This window comes from Chiloscyllium plagiosum, unplaced genomic scaffold (genome assembly GCF_004010195.1).
Source record: "Chiloscyllium plagiosum isolate BGI_BamShark_2017 unplaced genomic scaffold, ASM401019v2 scaf_13761, whole genome shotgun sequence".
Lineage (NCBI taxonomy): Eukaryota > Metazoa > Chordata > Chondrichthyes > Orectolobiformes > Hemiscylliidae > Chiloscyllium > Chiloscyllium plagiosum.
In genome coordinates, this window is record NW_025211905.1 from 1 (window position 1) to 25,000 (window position 25,000).

Consider the following 25,000-nt stretch of genomic DNA (forward strand, 5'->3'; position numbering starts at 1 on the left):
TCCTTGACTTCAATGGCATTACAATCACTGAATCCACCACTGTCAACATCCTGGGGATTAAGAGTGACCAGAACAGGACCAGCATAGTAATACTGTGACTTCAACAGCAGGTCACAGGCTGGAAATTGTGCAGCTATCTCCATACCCCCAAAGTTTATCTGTTATCACAAAGGAATAAATCATGAGTGTGATAGAATACTACCAGATGGATGCAACTCCAACAACACTTAAGAAGCTCAACATATTCAGGGCAAGACAGTCCGCATGACTGGTAGCCCATCCACCACTGTAAATGTTCACTATCTCCACCACTAATGCATTGTGACAGCAGTTTGTACCATCTACAAAATGAACAGCCACAACTCACTGAAGCTTCTTTACTAACACTATCTGAAGTCACAAGCTCTAGAAGGACAATGATGGCAAATGTATGGCAACACTACCATCTGCAATCTTTACTCCACTATCCTGACTTGGAACCAAATTACTGATCCTTCACTGTTGCTGGATCAAAATTCTGCAGTTCCCTTAACAGCATTGTGGGTGTACTTATAGCACATGGCTGCAGGATTTCAAGAAGGCAAGGGCAATTAGGAATGAGTTATAAATGTTGGATTAGGCAGTGATGTCTAAATCCCAGGAAAGGATCAAAACAAGTACTTTCAGAATCCCATTGTACTTTAGGATTCATTACTTGATAATAAAGTCAATTGCCAGCAGTATAATTTTTCTTTGTTGGGTTGGTTACCTATCAGTAGGCCCCAACATTCGAGGACTGATGTGGTTCCACTGTGGTGTTTTCGCTAAAGGAAAGATGACTGAAGTTGGAGTAGTTGGATTTGTTTGAAGCATAAAGTCATCATCATCCTCCTCCTCTTGGCTGCTCGGAAAGCTGGGAAGCTGCACAATGTTGAAGGAAATGTTGAAATTCAAAACTTGTAATTCTAAAACAATTAATATTTGTTTGATAATTAAGTATTTATTATCTGTACTGAGATAAGATTTCACATTCAATAAAATTACTCATTATGGATGCAAGTCAAAGCATGTATCTTGTTTCAGATTTTTGTTTTGAATTTTAATCCAATGTACTTAAATTGAAGAATTCAGTTTATTTTCCCAATAAGCTAGAGTAAGTCATGTCCTGATAATTGGCTAATTGAATAACATTAGCAGAACTTGGAGGTTAGTGCTCACTATTAATTTTTAATAGCACCAAAGATACTTGAACTGTTTTTGTAAATATGCTTCTTAATTGTGTTATACACTACCTACAAATTGTGCTATTGCCTTTATATGAATTCCTCAACAAAAACTGTCCCTAATTTTTATATATATACAAATTTCATGATAAATTCTGAATTTAAAATCACAATGAATATGCTACTACCATCAACCTCAGGATTTCCATCAAAATCTTCAGAGGTAAGGCATTTTGATTGTGCTGTAATTTAGTGGTTTCATAGTACAGAAACTCTGAACAATTGACAAGAATCAAGCACAACAACATAAATTAAAATCATGCATTCTGGAACATTTTGAGAAATATTCTGAATTTATTTGATGTTTCATGCATACAAAAACATCTTACCCCTTCCTCAATGACAGTTATCAGAGAGGTCATTAAACTCTCAAGTGAAATTGATTTGTATGAGGACTTTGGCTGCAAATTGTACAATCAGAACAGTAATGTGGCAATGCAGCATAGAGTCTTTCCTCAAATCCCTCACTGGGTCCTCTTGGTAAACAGCTAATTTGGACAAACAATGAGACCATTGTCATTTGGAGAACAGGAAAAATCAGGAAGATTAGGAGGGCAAAATATTCTGGGGAAAAAGCTGAAATTTTACGACAAAAAGACTTTCTAACTAAATAAGACATGCCTTTAAGGAAGCTAACATAACCCCATTATTTAAAAAGGAGGTAGAGAAAACAGGGCATTATAGCTAGTTTACTTGACATTGGTAATATGGAAAATGCTAGAGTCCATTATAAAAGATCGAATATCAGATCACTTGGAAAATATTGACAGGATCTGACACAGTCAGCATGGATTTATGAAAGGGAAATCATGCTTGACAAATCTACTGGAATTTTAAGAGAATGTAACTAGTATAGATGATAAAGGGGACACAGTGGCTGTAGTTTACTTAGACTTCAAAAGGCTTTTGATAAGGCCCTACAGAAGAGATTAGCAGGTAAAAGTTAAGTCATGAGATTGGGGGTAGTGTACTGACATGGATAGAGAACTCGGCGGGCAGACAGGAAAACAAAGAGAAGGAATAAATTTTCTAAGTGGCAGCCAGTGAATAGTGGGGTACCACAGGGGTGTGCTTCACCCACAGCTATTTGCAATATACATTAATAAGTTAGATCACAGCACTGATACGGTGCAGAAAGAAGACACTGAGCCAATCATGTCTGTACCAAATCTATTCCCTCATGCTAACTTCTGCCTTTCCACCATCTCTCTTTCCTCCATTTCTTAAATGCTGTCTTGAATGCCTGAATTGAACCTGTCTTCACCACATTTCCAGATACGGCATTCCATATCTTTTCTCACATTACCTTTGCTTCTTTTGTACATCACTTTTAATCAATGCCCTCTTGTTCTTTTTCCTTTTCCAAGCAGAAACAGCTTCTCTGTTTAAACAGCTGGCTCATGTTTTTGAAAACTTCAATCAGATCTCCTCTCAACTATTTTCTCTCCAAGGAGAACAATCCCAACCTTTTCACTCTTATCCTCAGAACTCTTATTCTTGTCAATCCCTTCTGCACTCTCTCCAATGAATTCCCATCTTACCAATAACCTGGTCCCCCATCTATACACAATACTCCAACTGAGGTAACACATGTCCAGTACAAATTCAACATCACCTCGTTGTTCTTATACTCTATTAATGAAGCAGAGAACACTATATGCTTTATTAACTGCTCTCTCACCTTTCCTTCAATAAGTTGTGTTCTTTTACACCCAGATCCCTCTGCTCGTGCAACCCTTCAGAATTGTTGTCTTTCAATGTATTTCCTCCCGTCTGAAATTATCCATTAACCCAGTTACCCTATAATCTCTTGATTCCCTTAGTGATATTGAACTTTAACACACTCTTAAATATATTCATTGAGCATGATAAATATTCATAGACCTAAGTGAAGAACTATTAAAAAAACTCATCTCAATGATTAACCCTTTATCCTGAGACTATTGCTATACACAAGATAACTTTATTTGACTAGAAGCCAAATCCACACTTTTAGTGAGAAATTTATTTCACTTAACCACAACTCATAAAATTAATATTTTTCAGTATTTATACAACTAATTCTCACTGAATTAATCCTTAATTAATATGTCCATCATCTGCTTCCTTCTTCAATTGGGTTTCAAGCATCCTTTAAGAACTTATTAAATGATAACAGATTTAATATTTCCTTTTTAAATAAATAGTATATACACAATAAAACAAAACATATTATAATCTCTTACTTCCACATTAAAGTTCCAAGCATCCTTTTACTGCTATGTCCAACAGTTTCTGAGAGCTTTCTGCTTTGTTTGTAAAACAATTGGACAGTTGACTACTGCTACTCACCCATTCCATTCTCCAGCATCTGCGTTAAGATTGCAACATTGATCCTTTTTTCCATTCACTCATTTTGCGGAGTATACTTTATCCCATAGTGACTTATAAGACTTGATGTTGCAGACATTGGGTATTTCAGCTAAATCCCTTTTTAGAATTTCTTCCAATAATTTTGTGATGAAAAATCTACAAAAGGTACTTTTTACTATTCTTCTGACCTTTTTAGCTTCCCACAAGCAAAGTTCTAAACCCTGCTGCATGCAACAACTCATTCCTGAGATTTGCACAAGAAGCATGATTAAAACAGGTCTCATGTTCCTACCGTACCCTAAAGATGGAAACTTCAAAATACAATGGTTCATTTTTAATTTTTTCAATGTTTTGTTTGTTCAAATAATTTCTTCCAACTTGAGATTTTTCAAAGTTGTACTCAACTCTAAGACTTCAAAACGGCCATCTAGCCTTGTTTCGGTGCTGTGCTAATTCAGCTGTCTAATTAGACTTCACAATTCCTCCATTTCAGTTTCCAAAGCCATTGCATATTTTTGAGAAGCCACACTTTGACTAAAAATAATGCGTTAAGATTTTCCAAATAAAATAGCCAAAATGACACTTGAGGAAAAGGTGAGGAATAGAGCTATTCCTGATGAAGGGCTTTTGCCCAAAACGTCGATTTTCCTGCTCCTCGGATGCTGCCTGACCTGCTGTGCTTTTCCAGTACCACTCTGATCTAAAATAAAAAATGGCACTTGATCCTTTCTGCCCGATTTCCAATTCACTGTAGTTAAAAGCCCCAGAAGTCCAAATTCCAATTTTGAATTCTGCTTTAAGCCCATTTATGAAACTGCTTCTACCCCACAAAAAAATCATGTGTTCAGTATAAAGATTCCTGACAGCTATCACTTGTGATACCAGTAAAACATGGCAGAGTCTGCTTTATACTGAAGACAGCCCAGTTTTAACAAAACAGATCGTACTGAGAAGTACCAAACTCTAGAGATATAATTTAGGTCACAGAGTCAGAACGTTATACAGCATACAAACAGACCCTTCAGTCCAACATGTCCATATTGATCAAATATCCCAGATTAATCTAGTTCCATTTGCCAGCATTTGGCCCATATCTCTCTAAACGCTTCGTATTCATGTACCCATCCACATGCCTTTTAAATGTTATAACTGTACCAGCTTCCACCACTTCCGCTGGCAGCTCATTCCATATTCATCACCCTCTGTGTGAAAAGTTGCCCGTTAGGTCCCTCATTTATTTAACATTTATTTAACATCCAAAGTGTTCCCACTTGGTGTCTCCTTTGGAGGTGAAGAACTGCTTCCATCGTGAGCTAATATTCCTACAGTCATGCATCCTTCATAATAATTGATCCAAGCACCCAAGCATGAGGTCTTAATAAAGCCTACCCAAAAATTCAAAATTGCTTTTCCGCTAATTTGTAAATCTACTCAAATCTCAGTCCCCAGTTTTTCTTCAAAAGCATGTGCTACTAGACTTGCTTTAGCAATATATTTCTCATCAGGAGACACTTTTCCATACGTAAGGCTAAGGCTGATTTGTCTCCAATTGATACCTCTGTATACACTCCAAATTCTCTCTAGTTCTCTAATTCTTCTTGTCCAGCATTTTTTCATTAACATGTCTTCTAATTTGCTTGTGGCCACTTAGACTTAACAATCACATGGGTTTCTGCTGGTGATATCCATGGTTTGTACTACAATTCTTGGCCTTGCTAAATTATGCCTTCTATTCTTGACCTTGTTAAATTACACTCGCCACCTTTTGACCTCCCCTCTTATTAAGAGGATTGTTTTCAGTGATTTATGATTTCTTTTTCAGGGCATTTGCTTCCAGATCCACTATTTGAGCCTAGTTTGTGATTTATTGTCTTCCTATCTTTATACATCATGTTTCCAAAGTTGTACCATGATGTATACCCATATGATGGGTACACATCATGTATACCCATTATACATCATGGGTTCTGACCTTCATCCCTGACATTTATCCAGCTGTTATATTTTCCGTTGTCCTTCCCTGCTCAACTTATAATTGTCCATTTCTCCTTAGCCTAGCCCCGTCTGGTAAATATATACCCATTTTTTGGCAGTTGTCCTTTGAGACTAATGCCTTCATATTAACTATCAGAACTGATAAGTCCATGCCCACTTTGTGCAATGAATATGGCTGGAAAAGGATACTTCCCGAGGAATTTTTTTTAGTGCTATTTTTACACTGGGGTGGTTCGCATGGGGAATGAACTTTTTGAGAAAGTGGTGGATGTGGGTACAATTACAACATTTAAAAGACATTTGAATGGATGCATGAATAGAGTCATACAGCATGGAAACAGATTCTTTGGTCCAAATACTCCATGCAGACCATATTCCCAAACTAAACTACTCCCACCTGCCTGTGTTTGGCCCATATCCCTCCAAACCCTTCCTATTTGTGTACTAACAAAATATTTTTAACAGTTTAACTGTACCTGCATCTACCACTTTCTCTGGCAATTCATTCCACACACTAACCACTGTCTGCGTAAAAACGTTGTCCCTCTCATCTTTTTTAAATCTTTCTCCTCTCATCTTAAAAATATGCCCCTTAGTTTTGAACTCCCTCACCTCAGGGAAAAGATCTTTGCTATTCATCTAATGTATGCCTCTCATTTTTATAAACCTCTATAAGGTCAGCCCTCAACCCCCCCCCCATGCTTTAGTGAGAAAGTTCCCACCCTATCCAGCCTATTTTTTATAACTCAAACCCTCCATTAATAAGAAAGATTTGGAGGGATATGGGCAGGAGCAGGCTGGTGGGACTAGTTTAGTTTATATTCGGCATGGACTGGTTGGACAGAAGGGTCTGTATGACTCCATGACTCGATATTTTGGAACAGTTCAACAACTTAAATGCCAGCACAGATTGGCATTCAACCAAATGAAATTTATGTAGTTTTGCATATAAATCTCTGAATTTCATGATGTTATGTTTTCTGGTATTATTTTCAGTCTTCCTAAAATTTGTCAAAAACTGGCCACACTTCATAAGCATTCAATAAATTATGTTTTTGATAAATTATATCAATGAAAGTTAACAACCTGTCAAAACTTCATTTATGTTCAAATCATCAGGCTCACTTTGTACCCTGCTTCTGTGTGGTGGCAATAGTGCAAAGGCCATACTTCATCTCCTCTCTAGCCATTGGAAAAATGGGGTTGCTTCCATACTATAAGATTCATTTTCAAAAATAAAGTTTGGGTAATCATATCCTGAAACTTCATCTTTTGATTCAACCATCCTCTGCAACCTCAACATATTAGAAGATAACTATTTAAACAAAGATCAAGTTTACATTTAAGTAATGGCTTTATTTCAATTAACCACACTCCAGGAAACGCTCAGCCCATTAATTACAAGCTGCCCATATTTATAACAACCAATTCTCATCTAATTTAGCCCAATGAACTTGTCTATCATCTGTTCCCTTGTTCCATTAAGTCTCAGGTATCCCTTTGGACCGTATTAGATGATAGCAAATATAACTTCTAATTTGAGACTCCCCACTTAGGGGAATATAACAGATACTCTCCCCGTCAAACATCCTTAAGAATTTTATACGTTTTAATGAAATGACCTCGTATTTTTATGAACTACGGAAGATTAGCCTATTTTGCTCAATGGCTCTGCATAAGACAGCCCTCTTTCTCAGCAATCCATCTAGTAAACCATTTTGCACTCTAAAGTAAACTTAGCCTTCCTTAGAAATGGAAAGCAAAAATTATACAGTATTTCAGGGATGTCCTCACAAAACAAAGTCATATACATTGTAGCAAGTCTACGTTTAATTTTAATCTGCTTTCAATAAAAAAAAGTATTCGACAATCATTTTGAATCATGAAGAATTTGATGAGATTATCTGATGCTTTATAATACTGTGAAATGATGTCCTACATTTCCCTCACCTTTATTCGTTTATGCTGCAATACTGCATCATTGAAAAGGTCTTCATGGTCTTCCTTTGGCAACTGTTCCAGGAAGGACCTTACTTGTTGTTTTCTTTTCAGTGTTCCAATATGAGCAACAATTTTCACAGGGTCATCTATAAAGTATGATACATAATGAATAATTATGCTATGAAACCACAAAACTGTTATCTCACCTAATCAGTGAAATCTGAACATTTTGGCAGATAATTTTGTTTTACATCTTGATTATAGAAGGAAATAATTCCACAAGGAAATATAAATACTTATTTTATGGCTTTATTTTGGAAATTGTTTTGAAGGAAAGGAACTTATTTTTTAGCTTAGATTACTTGCAGTGTGGAAACAGGCCCTTCGGCCCAACAAGTCCACACCGACCCGCCGAAGTGCAACCCACCCAGACCCATTCCCCTACATTTACCCCTTCACCTAACACTATGGGCAATTTAGCGTGGCCAATTCACCTGACCTGCACATTTTTGGACTGTGGGAGGAAACCGGAGCACCCGGAGGAAACCCATGCAGACACGGGGAGAATGTGCAAACAAATGTTTTGGATAGGTGGCCCATCAGGTGACAGCACTAGCAGCCAGAGCAGTGCCACCATGCTGGTCCTGCTATATAAAGGAGAGGGATAAAGGGTAGTAGAGCAATATTAATTGGAGATTCGATAATCGGGGCACAGAATTTTGTGGCTGCAAGAGACTCCAGGATGGTGTGTTGTCTCCCTGGTAGCAAGTACATGGATGTCTCTGAGTCTCTTAGGACTATCCTGAAATGAGTGGGTAAAATATTGGCACAAATGACAAAGGTAGGAAGGTCTGACAATGACAATTCAGCAAGTCAGGTAGTAAACTAAAAAGCAGGACCTCAAGGGTAGTAAATTCAAGATTACTCCCCGTGACGTGTGTTACTGAGGCTAGGGACGGAGACAGAGTAGAATTGAACATGTGGCTAAAAGACTGGTGTGTGTGTATGTGTGTGTTGGGGGGGAAGGGGTGCTTTGGATATGTGGATCATTAGGAAGTCTTCCAGGGAAGGTGTGATATACAAGAAGGATGGATTGCACCTAAACTGGAGGGGTACCAATATCCTGGCAAGGAGGTTTGCCCTTGAGGTGGTGGTGGTAAGCTGCCTTCCTTAATCACTACAGTCCATTTGCTGTAGATAGGTCCACAAGACATTAGTGAGAGAGTTCCAGGATTTTAATCTTGCAACACTGAAGAAATAGGAATCTTTTTCCAATTCTGAGTGGCAAGTGGCTTGGGGGGGATCTTGCAGGTGATGGTGCTCCCATGTATCTTTTGCTCTTGTCTTTGTAGATAGTAGTGCGTTAATAAGGTGCTGTATAAGGAGTCTTGGTGAATTTCTGCAGTGCATTTTGTAGATGGTACAAAAACAGAAATTGCTGAAAAAGCTCAGCAGGTCTGGCAGTATCTGTGGCGAGACATCAGAATTAATATTTCGGGTCCAGTGACTCTTCCTCAGAACACTTAGGTCACTGGACCTGAAAGATCAACTCTGATTTCTCTTCACAGATGCTGTCAGACATTCTGAGCTTTTCCAGCAATTTCTATTTTGTTTCTGATTTCCAACATCCTGCTGCAACTGAGCATCATTGCTGAAGTGAGTGGATGTTTGTGGATGTGATGCCAATCAAACGGGGTGTCCTGTTCTGGATGGCATCAAGCTTCTGGAGTATTGTTAGAGTTGCACTTACTCAGGCAAGTGGACAATATTCCATCACACACCAGAATGGAGCCTTATAAATGGTGGACAGGCTTTGAGAAGTCTGTTTTGACTTGTTTCTACTTTTTGATGACCACATCTTCCCAATTTGATCACTTGCCCCACTATTTAGTATAAAATCTTCTTTAGTATGGACTGCCCTGGTCATACGGGCTTGACTTTCTACAGTACAGGTGTCGGTGTCCCACAGTTCAAATCTAGAGATTTTTACCTTTTGAGATTCTGCTTCTTAATTTAAATGCCACTTCATCCGGAAATAGATGCTGGGCAATCAGACAAGTCAGAGGCAGGGCAGATCATTATTCTGAAGTCCTCCATGGTTCTATCCTTGCCTGCCTTCCTTGTTTTCATTACTTACATGTTGCCTTTTAGTGCCACAAGTATCAATACCAACACTCTCATCTTCCCACCACTCTCCAAATCCCTTCTATGTTTCTGTTCTGTCAAACTCTTTCTCCAATATTCAGTCTTGCATTCTGGTTCCTATAGGGCTTTTTTTTCTATACAGCTCTATAACTCTCACTTGGTCTAACAGTATTCTCCCTGTTACTACTTCTACTCTCATATATGTCATTACCCCTCTTCTCCACACGATAGCTGTTGTTAGTCACCAAGTAATCACACTCTAATCTCTATCTCTATAATTCTCATACAAACATAACTCCTTGATCAAGCTCTTGGTTGTTCTGTCTTCATTGGTTAGGTGTTAATTGTTTGATCACATCTTAAGACGGTTTAAAATTTTTAAAAACGTCATCAGCACAATATAAACATAACTAAATAGATTTATCGTATTAACAATAAAAAGACATTCTGCTTTCAATTTTTCCAAGCCTAATATTTGACAATGTCTATTGCTCACTTGTGGCAACCTAGTTCACATATAACTGATGAAGAAAAAGAATGAAATAAATGCATTAACAAAGAACATGAATGTGCTGTTTAGGAGAGGGAGATTTAGGGAAAAAATGTAAAATGCTGTTATATGTACATATTATACAAGATGAAAGGGAAATAGAAAAGAAAGAAGGTGAACAGGCTGATGAAACAAATGCAAGTTTCATTAGCGAGAGGAACAGAACTTCTTCACTGTGGGAATTCCTCGAAGGCAAGTGGCAGTGAATTAAATGTTAATTTCAAAGGAAAATACTGTGGATGCTGGAAATCTCAAATGAAAATCAAATATGTTGCACATGCCTTAGCAGTCAGGCAACATCTGTGAAAAGGACCATTAATTTTGAAGCTCAACATGACCTTTCATCAGAGATATCTGATCAAACAGCGCAGTGAGATACAAAGCAAGTTTGAAAAAGTTCTTCTCTCCAACAGTTTGACTCTTATTTTACAAGCTCCTTTGCTATTTCCTGTCTTGTACCTGATCAAATATCTAAAAACTAGTCCTGATGAAACATAATCTTAAACTGAAACATTAACTTTGCTACTTTTCAGAGGTGCCTGACCTGCCGAGTATTTCCAGCAATTTTTGTTTTTAACATATGTGAACGTAACTACCTATTGCGAGTTTTGGATATACCTTTATGTTAATATATAACACTTAAGGGCGGGATGGTGGCCCAATGGTTAGCACTGCGGCCTCACAGTGCCAGAGACCCGGATTTGATACCAGCATTGGGCGACTGTCAGTATGGAGTTTGCACATTCTCCCTGTGTCTGCGTGGGTTTCTTCCAGGTGCTCCAATTTCCTCCCACAATCCAAAGATGTGCAGGTTATGTGAATTGGCCATGCTAAATTGCCAATAGTGTTCAGGTATGTGTGGGTTAGGGGTAGATCTAGAGTAATGGGAAATAGGTTTGGGTGGGATACTCTTTGGAAGGTCAGTGCGGACTTGTAGGGCCGAAGGGCCTGTTTCCACGCTGTAGGGATTCTATGGATTCCAGAATTTTGAATGAAATCATTTAGTGTGGTAATTCTATATAACCATATAGTTACATATAAGATGAAGAGTGCAACACAGTGAATTTCTTATTGTATTTTCAACTCTCGTCACTGGCTGACATATTTCCAAAAGTATTTACAAAAATGAACTGCTCACAAACAACATAAAGGGTACTTACCATTATATTAAAACAAATATTTATGATTCTGACCCACTCCTTCATAATCTTATCCTTTCCTAACATAATATTTGGCAACGTTTATAATAATGAAAAATATTCTACACTACCTCATGTACTAACAAACCATCTCTAAGTGTATATATTCCAACCTTGCTTGTTTTCATTACTGGAACATTTTTTCTTCTGCTTTACATTAGGCCTTTTGGACAACTTCAACTGATGTTCAGATAGGTACTTTTGCTGGCAAGCCTCAGCAGAACGTGTTCCAACAGATGCAGCAACCTTGTCCCAGGAATCAGGTTTAATTTTTGGTATTGCTGAAACAGTTCTATTAGGGTAAAAGTCAAATTGAAACTTCATTAAAACCATGTAAAATAAAGATAACTGAGCTTACAATGTTTTAAAATCTTTTAAGGGACATCCTACATGTATTGTTACGTGAACAAAATAGAACAAAGATGTCCAATACGAACTTTCGGTGAAGATGTGTTGTATTGTGATTGATCTATTCCTTAATGACCAATAATTCGCTTCTGTAGAACTTAAAAGGACACAGTGCACCTTAACACTTTACCAGGCATTTCTGTAAAGAAAATTCTACTTGTGTGCCTTTATTGGCTGCTATTCAGGATCTGAACACTTCTACTCCTTTTCTTTTCTTCATTTTTACCACTCTTTCCTCTCATCATACCTTCTTGCATTTCAACACTCTCAGCTGGCCTATATCCATATATCTTTACTCTCCTGCCAGTATTTCAGCCTGACTCCCTATGCCAATAGTAGCAGCTTCTCCCTATGCCAATCTTGGCCCATGATGCAAAATATTCAAACATATTCTCTCACTGCGCTTTTCATCTAGTATGGCCACTGCTGGATAATTTTGCCAATCGCTTTCTTGACCAAATCATCCCACTCACTGTTACCTCCTGAGTCCAAGAGCTCTCACTATGTTTGCTAAATCTTTTTCCAGGAAATCCACTGACACGTGAATAAGGTCTTTCCGATCTGTGAACTTGCAAGGAATTGTTCTGATCCTAGCTGATATTATCATGGGAGAGTTGGATCCCAACGTAAGCGAAGCCCCATTGCCCTCAAGGGAGTCCCTCCCCAGTACTGTGTTATAAAAGAAATCACCTTGGCTACAGAAATACAAATTAATCATTAAACTCCCTTAGACATACAGAATCCAAATGCCACAAGTTCAAAATGCAAAAGTCCAAAATGAATGATACTAAAATATATATACACATCGGACACCTTACATCACAGTATGATCTAATCCACAATGTATGAAGGCAGTTTTCTTCTTCATAGCAAGAGAATTCACGCACATGAGCAGTAACTCTTGCTACAATTATACAAGGTCAAATAAGCCCACATTTGAAAACAGTATGTGCAGTTCTGATCTCCTCACCTGAAAAAGCAAATTAGAGTCATAGAGCTGTACAGCATGGAAACAGACCCTTCGGTCCAACCCGTTCATGCCGACCAGATATCCCAACCCAATCTAGTCCCACCTACCATCACCTGGCCCATATCCCTCTAAACCCTTCCTATTCATATACCCATCCAAATGCCTCTTAAATGTTGCAATTGTACCAGCCTCCACCACGCTCCAGGGAAAACAGCCCCAGCCTGTTCAGCTTCTCCCTTTCGCTCAAATCCTCCAACCTTGGCAACATCCTTGTAAATCTTTTCTGAGCCCTTTCAAGTTTCGCATCATCTTTCCAATAGGAAGGAGACCAGAATTGCACGTGATATTCCAACAGTGGCCTAACCAATGTCCTGTACAGCCGCAACATGACCTCCCAACTCCTGTACTCAATACTCTGACCAACAAAGGAAAGCATACCAAACGCCTTCTTCACTATCCTACCTACCTGCGGCTCCACTTTCAAGGAGCTATGAACCTGCACTCCAAGGTCTCTTTGTTCAGCAACACTCCCGAGGACCTGCCATTAAATGTATAAGTCCTGCTAAGATTTGTTTTCCCAAAATGCAGCACCTCGCATTTATCTGAATTAAACTCGATCTGCCACTTCTCATCCCATTGGCCCATCTGGTCAAGATCCTGTTGTAATCTGAGGTAACCCTCTTCGCTGTCCACGACACCTCCAATTCTGGTGTCATCTGCAAACTTATTAACTGTACCTCTTAGGCCATAGAGGGAGTACAGCAAAGATTTACCAGACTAATAAATGGGAAGACATTGAATCGGTTAGGATTATATTTTCTGGAGTTCAGAAGAATGGGGGAATCCTATAGAAGCCTATAACATTCTAACAGAACCAGAGAGGATAAATACAGGAAGAATGTTCCTGTGCTTTTTGGGGGTAGGGTATGAGAAGAGAGAAGGGCATGAGAGGGAGTACAGAACCAAGGATCACAATCTAAAGATATGGGGTAAACTACTCAGGAATGGTAAACCTGTGGAATTCACTACTACAGACAGCAGTCAAAGCCAAAATGTTGTATGATTTCAAAGAGGAACTGCATATAGTATGTAAGGCGAAAGGGATCAAAGGATCAAAGCAGGAGCAGTCTATTGAGTTGGATGATTAGTCAAGATTATAACGAATGGCAGAGAAGGCTTGAAGAGCTGAACAGTCTACTCTTGCCATTTTCTATGTTTTTGCAGTAGAAAAACTAATTTCTCTGCCGTATAAATCGATCTTGTGGGACTCTGGAGTATTCTGTTCCTCTGATAACTTGGCCTGCTGCTTCAACATCTTTAATCAACAATAGAAGCAGTGGTCAATGAGTGGTGCATTGAATGCCACTGTTTTGATTGTAGACTCAACATGCACACCTTTGGCACTTATGTCCGAATTTGTTATCATCAGGATATAGTATGACATATAATTTTGCATGTACATAACTACCCGCCTCTGCTGAAATGTCTTGCACATTTTTCTCACACTTCAAACTGTCGTACCTTCTCCTTGTGGATCTCTCACGTTCTATTAAACAGCTGCCTATACACAGCAGTTCAATTTTACTTGATATCAACCTCATTGTTGCTGAACTACACACATCTAGTGCATTTTTCAATGTACTTAATTTAACCCTTTCACAGTCTTGCCCTACTCTAGGCATACTCTTCCAGATTTATAACTCACATCTACCAGCCATACAACATTTTGTTTGTATATCCTGCCCTGTTTGCAATGATGGCAAAATCTTTAACTACCTGAGTCCCAATCTTCAGAACTCTCATATCAAACCTCAATGCTTTATAATTAACTCTAAAAACTTAAATCTACTTTTTTAACCACACCACATCTCTTTTTTTTTTCAAAATAGACCACTTTCCTGTTGTCAATTTATTTTATTTGTTCTGCATGGTAAATTTGGAAGCATTATTTAGATTAACAATGTAAGTGTCCTGTTTTCAATGACAAATTCCCAGACAAACACTGGGTATATTTTGCACTTTGTCAATTACTATGCTTTCAATTAACACAAAAATAATTGTTCTAGAACAATTCAAACAGTGTGAGTATAAGCCTTACGAATTAAAGAAAGAATATGGGAGAGCTATTTGAGATATTTCAAATTTAATTACAATAAAAATTCGGAGATTATTTAGCTAAGTATGGGTGACATTGGTACCATAAATGTCTGTTTAAAAAAGTTACAGTCAAATATGTGCAACAAGGAACACTCTATCACAATGTTGAAAACTAAAACAAAGTGATGATCAAGATACAAAAACTCAATACTCATTAAGTTATTGGTAATACAGTCAAGAAATTGGTTTGCGAAACACATATGCTTAAAGATACAGCATACATAGTAAAAAGACAATAAAGTTCAAACTAATTTAAATCATTTAGGTATTCTTACCTGTGTAGGCAACGTAGTTCTTTCTTGGTCCAGGGTTCGGCTTCACTATCAAGGGAATGCAAGGATATGAACTGTTTTGCTTGCTTCTTCAGACTAGATCTAGAATTTGATATGGGGCGGAAGTCTGTAGCCAATACTTTTCTAGGTACAGTCTTTTTATTTGGAACTTTTGTTTTTTCTTTTACAATAACTTCAGTCTTACTTGCTTCAGTCTCTGAAACATCTGATGACAAAAATCTATTGAATTGATTCTCAGTTTCTCTTTGTGAAGAGTGTTGCTTGCACTTTAATGCACTGCTTCCAACATTATGGTGTCTTAATTCTGGTTCCTTTATTGGATATGAAAGAGATTGTTGAACTTTGTCATTTGGTTTTGATGAGCATTTTGAGCCAGTTGTAGTAGTCACTTTGGCATTGCCACTATGTAATACTGTTTTCTGCCTGCCTGTTTTAGAATGAAAAGGAGTTTGAAACTTTTGAACACGAATGACTTTCTGTCTCCTAGGACTACATAGGTCATTTGAGGTAAGTTCGTCTGTATTATTTTTTCTGATCTCCTTGTTGTTTGGAATAGAGTTGGATGATATCAGTGCCTCAGACAAAATACAATCTTTAGTAATCATTGGAGAGATGTGTTTCAGCTGAACTGAGGATGTTTCAGACTGGGGCTCCGTGCTATTAGTACAGTCAGAATTACATGTAGTCAAAATGATGTGCTTATTTATTGCTGTTTGATTTTGTTTACTGACACACCTTCTGTAGTTTGCACTTCTCACTTTCCTTTTAATCTTAATCTTGACACTCTCACTGGTCTCCAAACTCTCATCTTCTGATTGTCTTGATTCAACAAGTTTTTTGATCAACTTTGAAGAATGTTTCAATCCTGTGGATCCACTAGAACAGTCTTCAAAATTATCACGGTCATTTGTACCCTTTACTTTAGATAAACTACTCATTTCTGCCACAGACATATTTCTTTCTTTGTTTCTTTTGCTTTCAGCATTACCTAACAAACCACTTGATTTTATTGTTCTATTTCTTAATTTGTAAGGGTCACGTTGTTTCAATGTCATGGGTTTCCAATTAAATTTGTCTTCGAAATTATCAGTATCATTTGTATCCTCTATTTCAGGTGAATTGCTCACTTCAGCTACAGACATATTTCTTTCGCTTTCACCATTATCTAACAAACCACTTGACTTTACTCTTATACTTCTTAATTTGTAAGAGTGTTTTGTTTTCCTGAGTTTCTGATTGGACTCGTTTTCAAAAATATCACTTTCACTTGTATCCTCTATTTCCTTTGGATTTACCATTTTTATAGTGGTCAGAATCTTTCCATCCTTTCTTTTCACATTAGCAGTGGGTAGTTCATTTAATTTCACTGTTTTGTTACTTAATGTCCGAGGATCACAAATTGGAGTCAAAACAACAGTTGGGTTTAGGTCACCATATTTTCTATGAGTAGGTTTTCCTGTTGTTGTACTCAATGAACTTTCACCTGTGCTTGAAGCAACCTGTCTTAACAACTGTTTGCGTTTTTGATTTCTTGTAATATATTTCACCCGTTGGTTGTTAGGCTTTTCATTTCCCTTTTTTCCCTGTTTGCAGCCTCTTTCCATCTTCAAAACTGGATCTATTAAAAGACATATGTTAGATTCTAGATCTAATATTCAAATACAGTAGATGTTTACTGTAAAAGATAAATTAGTTATCTTTCAGCATTGCAATCAGTGTTCCATGAGAAATCCACTAAAACAGTAAAATGCAATGGGAATTTTGGACAAATGACAATTTTATTCCATTCTTCACTTTACATATTCCTGGACGTCATACCAAATTACCACATGTTAACTAAACATGTGGTAAAGGTTTGGTTGATGAAATAGATTTCTGTACAGTTATCCTTCAGAAGTGCATAACTGAAGATGATACCTTGAATTTATAAAACAGAAAACATACCTTGAATTTTGTCTATTAAAGTTTTCCATCATCTTGGTGTTAACTACTTCAAAATCGTTTTTCATGGGATGAAAATTGCAAACAATACCAACATTTGGTGCTCATCTTTTATTGCCATTGAACTGAGAGACTTGCTTGCTGCTTTTAGAGGGCAATTAAAGTATCAGCCACATTGCTGTGAATTTGGAGTTACACATAAGCTAAACTGGGTGAGAATGGAAACTCCCATTCCTAAAGGACAATTATTGGCTTTTAAAATAATTGATAAGTCATCATGGTCACAATTATTGAGTCTAGCATTATACATTAGATTTATCAATTGAATTAAATTTGCACGAGCTGTCATGGTGGCATTTGAATCTATGTCCCAGAGCATTAGCGTCAGCTTCTGGAATACTAGACCAGTGATTAGTAGTTGTTTGAGACCTTCAAGAAAATGCTTGGTTTGCATGCTGTTTCATCTTAATAAATACTTGGAAAACAAATATGACAGGAATTTTGATACAGCAATCTTTGAAACAACATTGTACCTGGCAGAGCAGTCAGAGTTAAGATACTGACCAGCAATGATCAAATTGAATTGTGAAACAAGCTAGACTTGCTCACAGAAATTCTCATGGTTCTTAATTACAAGCTGTTTTCAAAAGATATGTACATGGACCTACATGGAAAGCAAAGCAGTTTTGGCAGGAAGGAAAACCGTTTCTTCTTTAAATGCATATGCTCTCATTTGCCTTAATAGCTGATATTTCCTGCATCCATATTTTTTTGAGCTTCTTTAGGGTGCAGGGAACCTTCCCAAAAATTAAATCAAGGGCATCCACTTCTGCAATATATTGTTCTAAAACATTATTCCACTGATACACAAAATAAGTCATTTTTGCTGGGAATGGAGAATTTGAGTTATAAAAATAGGTTGGATTAGATTAGATTACTTACAGTGTGGAAACAGGCCCTTCGGCCCAACAAGTCCACGCCGCCCCGCCGAAGCGCAACCCACCCATATCCCTACCTTTACCCATTACCTAACACTACGGGCAATTTAGCATGGCCAATTCACCTGACCTGCACATCTTTGGACTGTAGGAGGAAACCGGAGCACCCACGCAGACACGGGGAGAGTGTGCAAACTCCACACAGTCAGTTGCCTGAGGCGGGAATTGAACCCGGGTCTCTGGCGCTGTGAGGCAGCAGTGCTAACCACTGTGCCACCGTGCCGCCCACCCTGTTCCCAAACTAAACTAGACCCACTTGCCTATGTTTGGCCCATGTCCGTCCAAACCTTTCCTATTCATGAACATTTAAATGTTGTAATGTACCTTGGCTTGGACATTTTTCATTAGGGTATAGGAGTTGAGGGATGACCTTATAGAGGTTTATAAAATGATGAGGGTCATAGATAAAGTGAATAACAAGGGTCTTTTCCCTAGGGTTGGGACTTCAAAACTAGCGGGCATATTTTTAAGGTTAGAGGAGAAAGATTTAAAAAGGACATAATGGGCTTTTTTTTTTTTTTACACACAATGGTTCGTTTGTGGAATGAATTGCTGGAGGAAGTGGTAGATGAGGTACATTACAACATTTAAATGTTCATGAATAGGAAAGGTTTGGACGGATATGGGCCAAACATAGGCAAGTGGGTCTAGTTTAGTTTGGGAACAGGGTCAGCATGGACTAGTTGGGCTAAAGGGTCCGTTTCCATGCTGTATGACTCTATTATAGTTTATAAAAAGATAATTAAATTAAAAGGAACCAACAGAGAATAGTTGGCACCAAAACAAATGGTGCATTCAGAAAATCGTCACTGAATTAATTTGTGCGAACACAATATTTAAACATCATGATGTCACTACATCTCACTCATTTACCACCTCAGTTATGTGGAGAATATAAAAAGTGCTATATGGCTCCACAAATAATCTTCCACATTGCTAAGATAGAACTCAATGTGAGTGGATAAAATGCATGCAGATTCATGTAGCCGAATCCCTACAATGTGTAAGCAGGCCATTCTGCCCATCAGGTTCACAGCTACCCTCTGAACAGCATCCCACCCTGTATCCATGCATTTCCCATATTTAACTAATTTAGCCTGCACATTCCTGGATAATATGGGCTATTTAGCATGGCCAATCCCCCTAAACTGCACATCTTTGAACATTTTAGTATGAGGATGATCCTACCAAGTACTTCAGCAGATGGATTTTTTTTTATTGTCCCATTTCAAAATACTCTAATGCTATTTGAATGAAGTTCTTCATGAAAAGATACTGTTTTTATTATTGTAATGAGAAATAAATATTGGAAACATAACATATATAATGGGTTCACACCTGGTACAGAAAATGGATATGCAAGGTAATAGAAATGATAAAAGGAGGGACCCAGAACAGACTTAGAGAGTGGTCGTTCGCGATGACTTTAGAAGCACTTCTTCACACAACATGTGGTTGAAATATGGGGGAAACTTCCTTCAAACATCTGCTAAGATTTGATAATCCACCCCCAATTTTGCTCAGACTTCTTGGTGCTACACTCTGTTAAATGCAACCTGGATGGCAAGGACAGTCACTCTCACCTCACCTCTGGAAATCAGGTCTTTTGTCCATGTTTGAATTAAGGTTGTATTACGATCAGGAGCTAAGTGGTTCTGGCGGAACCTGAACTGGATGTCAGTAAACAAGTTATTCCTGAGCAAATATTGTTGGTAGCACTATTGATGACAGCTCGTTTCACTCAGGATCATAGAATTCCTACAGTACAGATATAGAGGCCATTAAGCTCATCAAGACACATCTAGACCCATGACATCCCACCTTATCCTCGTAACCCTGCGCTTACCATGGCTAATCCACCTAGCTTGCACATCTTTGGATGGTGGGAGGAAACTGGAGCACTGTCTCCCCACACAGACAACGGAAGAATATACAAATTCCTCTCAGACAGTCACCAAAGGCTGGAATTGATCCCAGGTCCCTGGTGAAAAGGTAGCTGTGCTAAACACGGAGCCAGCATGCTGCTCCAAATAATCATCGAGAATAGACTGACTGGGCAGTAGTTGACTAGTTTGGATTTTTCCTGCTTTTTGTTTACAGGACATATTTTGGCATTGTTCCTCATTATTGGCTACATGCCAATGCTGTAACTGTAGTGGAACAGCTTGGCTAGGTATGCAGTAAGTTCTGGAGGTCCAGTCTTCAGTACTATTGCTGGAATGTTGTCAGGGCCTATAGCCTTTGCACGATCCAGCCTTCAATTGTCTCTTGATATTATGAGGTGTTAATCAAATTAGCTGACTTCTGGCATCTGTGATGGTGGGGACCTCTGGAGGAGGTTGAGACAAATCGCCCAAGTGGCACTTCTGGCTGAAGATTGCTGTGAACGTTTTAGCCTTATCTTTTCTATTAATGTGCTGGGCTCTCCCATCATGTGTGAAGCCTCCTCTTGCAGTGAGTTGTTAAATTGTCTGCTATCTTTCATGACTAGATGTGGCAGCACTGCAGAATTTAGATCTGATCTGTTAGCCTTTCTATCACATGCTGCTTGTGCTGTTTGGCGTGCAATAGTCCTGTTCGGTGGCTTCGTCAGGATGACACCTCATTTTAGGAATGCTTGACGCTGCTCCTGGCATGCTGTCATGCACCGCCCATTGAACCCAATATCTAAGGATATTATTACATTTAACTGTCATAATGTAGATATTAACTTTATTTCAGCATCAGCCATTGCATCATTATAATAATAGGTGCTGACAGTTCTGCCACCAACACAACTGTGGGGCCATACATAGTAAATATAAATCAAATATAAAAAAAAACTGAGTATATTGTGTGTGTTATGTAAATTTTTACAGAAGCTATATTTTCTTACATCTCTTTCGCTTTTTACTCAGGTCGTCTGTCAATGATTGTCGTTTTCTCTGTTGATTTGAGGTTCTCAAATAATTTCCATCTTTAACATTTGTTTTCTCCTTTTGTAAAATTAAAAAAAAAACAAGTTACTTCAAGTCATTAAGTATTTATTATTCCCTTTATTATAAATTATTATACTTACTACATTGTTTTGTGCGGTGAAAATTAAGTAATCCGTTCCACCCTCATTGATGGTAACGTTCAATGTATTATCAATTACTAATCGTTGTCCCCTCCAGTACTCCAATGGTGCTTTGATGCAACGACCACTACGACTAGTCAGTGTACATCTTTGCATTGACATTTCTGTGGAAACTGTAATCTCTATTGTAAAATAAGGTACAAAAGCCATTTAAACAGTATTAAATATCAGAATTAATGCACATAACCAGTTGCAGAGCAGCAAACAAGATGAAATTTAAAATACTTTTGAATTTTGAAAAATGAAAAACAAATTTTCTGAGATTACCAGGATTTAAATTCTAGACCATTTAATAAATTACAAAATTGGTAAAATAGCTGCTATCTTGCATTATCAAGATAAAATTGTTGGCTTTAGTTTGTTTACTTTAATTTATAAAGATTACACATGCTATGAATTCAGACCAGACTGCCAACTTTACATTATGATCCCAGACTACATCATGAAATTGTAATTTGATCTGGTTTGTGAGCAGTATCTTTTATCTTTTAAGCAAAGGTGATGTGTTCCAGGGGACTTAAGATAATAAGATTTCATCATTTTGAGCAAATATCAAGCCTTTACAATAAGAGCTGGAACAATAATATGATCTATATTACATGTGCAATTTATTTCTAATACCCAGAATTAACGATATAGTAGACACGAACAATACTGTGATTGAACTTACAAAGCACATAAATTTTAAAAAGTACAATTGAGAAAGATTACAACAGTTTTCCACAACTACCTCAGATGCCCTGATGTCATAATTGGTCATAAAATCTCATTAAGCTTCACAAGGGAATATAATTCTTCACTTTTGCCGACCCGGCTTTTAACTCTTGCTCAAGAGCTGTTCACTCATGGACTGCTACAACAAATGTTTCTGTTCCGGCTGATCACCTGCTTTCCTGCATTTACGCTGCCCTGGACTCTGAATACTGCTGTCTAGTACTTACTCACCTGCACATCTCCAACATTGTGCCATCGGCTAGCTTCCCGAAGCAAGATATGTCCCTAGAATTTCTGAATTCTAATCTTCTTTTGTTGCTTGAAGTAAATACTTTTTTGAGGAGTTTCAACCCTCAGTCATCTGTACTCATGTATTATTGACATGAAAATTCTTGTGAGCCACCACAACTTCCAGGACACTTCATATGTCCTGTTAACAATACCTAGCTGCTGAATAGCTTTTAAAGCTGGACTGAGATCTACTGCATCCGACGTGGTCTCCTCTACATTGGGGAGACAGGACGCCAACTTGCAGATCATTTCAGAGAACATCTCTGGGACACCTGCAATGACCAACCCCATCGCCCTGTGGCTGAACACTAATTCCCCCTTCATCTCCATCAAGGACATGCAGATCCTGGGCCGCCTCCATCACCAAACCCTAACCACCCAATGCCCGGAGGAAGAACGTCTCATCCTCCACCTTGGCACCCTCCAACTAGACAGGATCAATGTAGATTTCACCAGTTTCCCTATTTCCCCTCCCTCCACCTTATCCCAAATCCAACCTTCCAACTCAGCACTGCCCTCTTGAACGGTCCTGTTCATCTTCCTTCCCATCTATCTGCTCCATCCGCCTTCTGACCTACCACTTTCACCCCCACCTTCATCCACCTATCACATTCCCAACTACCTTCCCTCCAGCCCAACACCCCTCTCATTTATCTCTCAGCCCCCTTGGCCCACAAGCCTCAATCCTGATGAAGAACTTATGCCTGAAATGTCAATTCTCCTGCTTCTCGGATGCTGCCTGACTGGCTGTGCTTTTCCAGCACCACATTCTTCAACTCTTTTGAATAAGATACAAAACTGGTGGCTGGATATTAAATATTCACGAAGTCTGGGATTGGTTATTCAAAAATTTGATTAGGAACCATTGGAGTGACTTTGTGGAGTTTTCAATGGTTTAATTTTACTGTGTTGCAGTTACAGAGGTAGAAAGGCTGATTGGGTTCAGCTATCTGTCTCCGTGTCATAACAGAGTCCTCAAAATCCAAGTTCACTGGGTAACAGGGAAGGCAAATGGAAGTAGGGAGGTTTTGCTAAAACTATACAAGGCAGAACCACAGCTGGAATACCATAAACAGTTTTGGGTCCCTTATCCAAGGAGGAACAGAAATTGAGTAGGTTGGGCTTGTACTCATTGCAATTTAGAAGAATGAAAAATGACCTTATTAAAACATACAAGATTCTTAGGCGGCTTGGCAGGGTAGACATGGTAACCTTTTCCCCCCTTCTGGAAGAGGCAAAGACCAGTGGGCATAATCCCAGAATAAGAGGTTGCACATTTAAGACAGAGAGGGGAAAGAATTTCTTCTGTCAGAGAGTAGTGAATCTGGGAATTACTTGCTGCAGAGGACTGTTAAGGCTGAATAGACAGATTTTAATTTTTAATCAGGAACGGAATCAGAATTATAAGAAATATAGAATTGAGGATCATCACATCAGCCATGATCTCACTGAGTGGCAGAGAGACTTGATGGACTAAAAGGTCCTGCATGGGAGACTAATAACAAAGGCCATGGAATCTGCATAAATTTGGCAAATTGTATCCAGAATTGGCTGAGTGACAGGAAGCAGATGGTGATGATCAAGAGGTGTTTTTGTGACTGGAGGTCTATGTGGCGTTCCGCCGTTGTTGTTTGCAGTAAATGTAAACAAATTAGACTTCAATGTAGAAAGGTTAATCAGTAAGATCACGGATGATACAAAAATTATGGGGTGGTAAATAATGAGGAGGATTGCCTTAGATTACAAGATGATAGAGTGGGCATAACTGACAAATGGCATTCCATACAGGTAAATGCAAGATAAATGAACTTGCATTCAAGAAATATAAATTGAAGCATTTTCTACATAGTTAAGACCCTCTCCCCACAACAAATTGTAATCATTTCATCTTCTTCACTAAACATACACCCCTCTTCCCCAACCCATACAAGTATTTAAAAACTTACCATTATCAATTTTTGACTCTCTCATTCGCTTTTTCTTTGCTGACAATGGAGTCTTAGCCTTATCATGTGGTAAAACTGCATTATCTTGTAAATTTCTGGATTTCACTGAAGGCAGCTTTTGAAACCTGGCATTTTTACTCTCCCTTGTTTTTGAATGACATCCTTTTTCCCTAAATGATGAGAATTTTTGAAAGGATTGTTTTAAAATTGTTTAGATTAATATTATTTCAATAATTGGTTGTTTGGCTGTTTTTTGATGTCCTCATCAGTAACTTCGCAGACAGGAGGTGTACATAAAATTCATTGGGTGACTTTTCTAAAATGTTTCTATCTACTGTTGGGTCTTTAGAAGATAAATGGCTAATTATTGCCACCTAAGGGCCTCATACCATCATTACAAGTATTTTAAATGATGGTGGGGGGAGGGGTGGGTGGAGAGGAATAGAGAGACAGGCTCATGGCACACAAGAATTTCATATACTTGAAATGCCAGACAAGGCCAGGTACTGGAAAATGGGATAAGAAGAAATGGATATGTAATGACAGGCCCAGATATAATGGGAAAATCTTCTAAGTTGTAAAAACTAACAAATTTGGCCCATTGTGATTTTCCAAAACAGCTTTCATTTCTTCTCTCGGGAAACATTTTTTTTGAATAGTGACCCAAACATTTCCGTAGTAACTGATAGCATCTTATTTTCTGTGAAACGTGATCACTAT

General features: G+C 38.2%; 1 protein-coding gene across 1 annotated transcript; it reads right to left on the reverse strand.

The window, feature by feature from the left end:
- Positions 1-748: 748 nt before the first annotated feature.
- LOC122547185 (mis18-binding protein 1-like) lies at positions 749-24,450 on the reverse strand (the record flags this gene model as incomplete). Its single annotated transcript, XM_043685791.1, has 7 exons — positions 749-900; positions 7,560-7,696; positions 11,558-11,736; positions 15,255-16,890; positions 21,087-21,186; positions 21,270-21,451; positions 24,281-24,450. Coding segments are annotated over 7 exons (2,556 nt in total), but the record flags the coding sequence as incomplete, so codon positions are not given.
- Between the last annotated feature and the right edge of the window lie 550 nt (positions 24,451-25,000).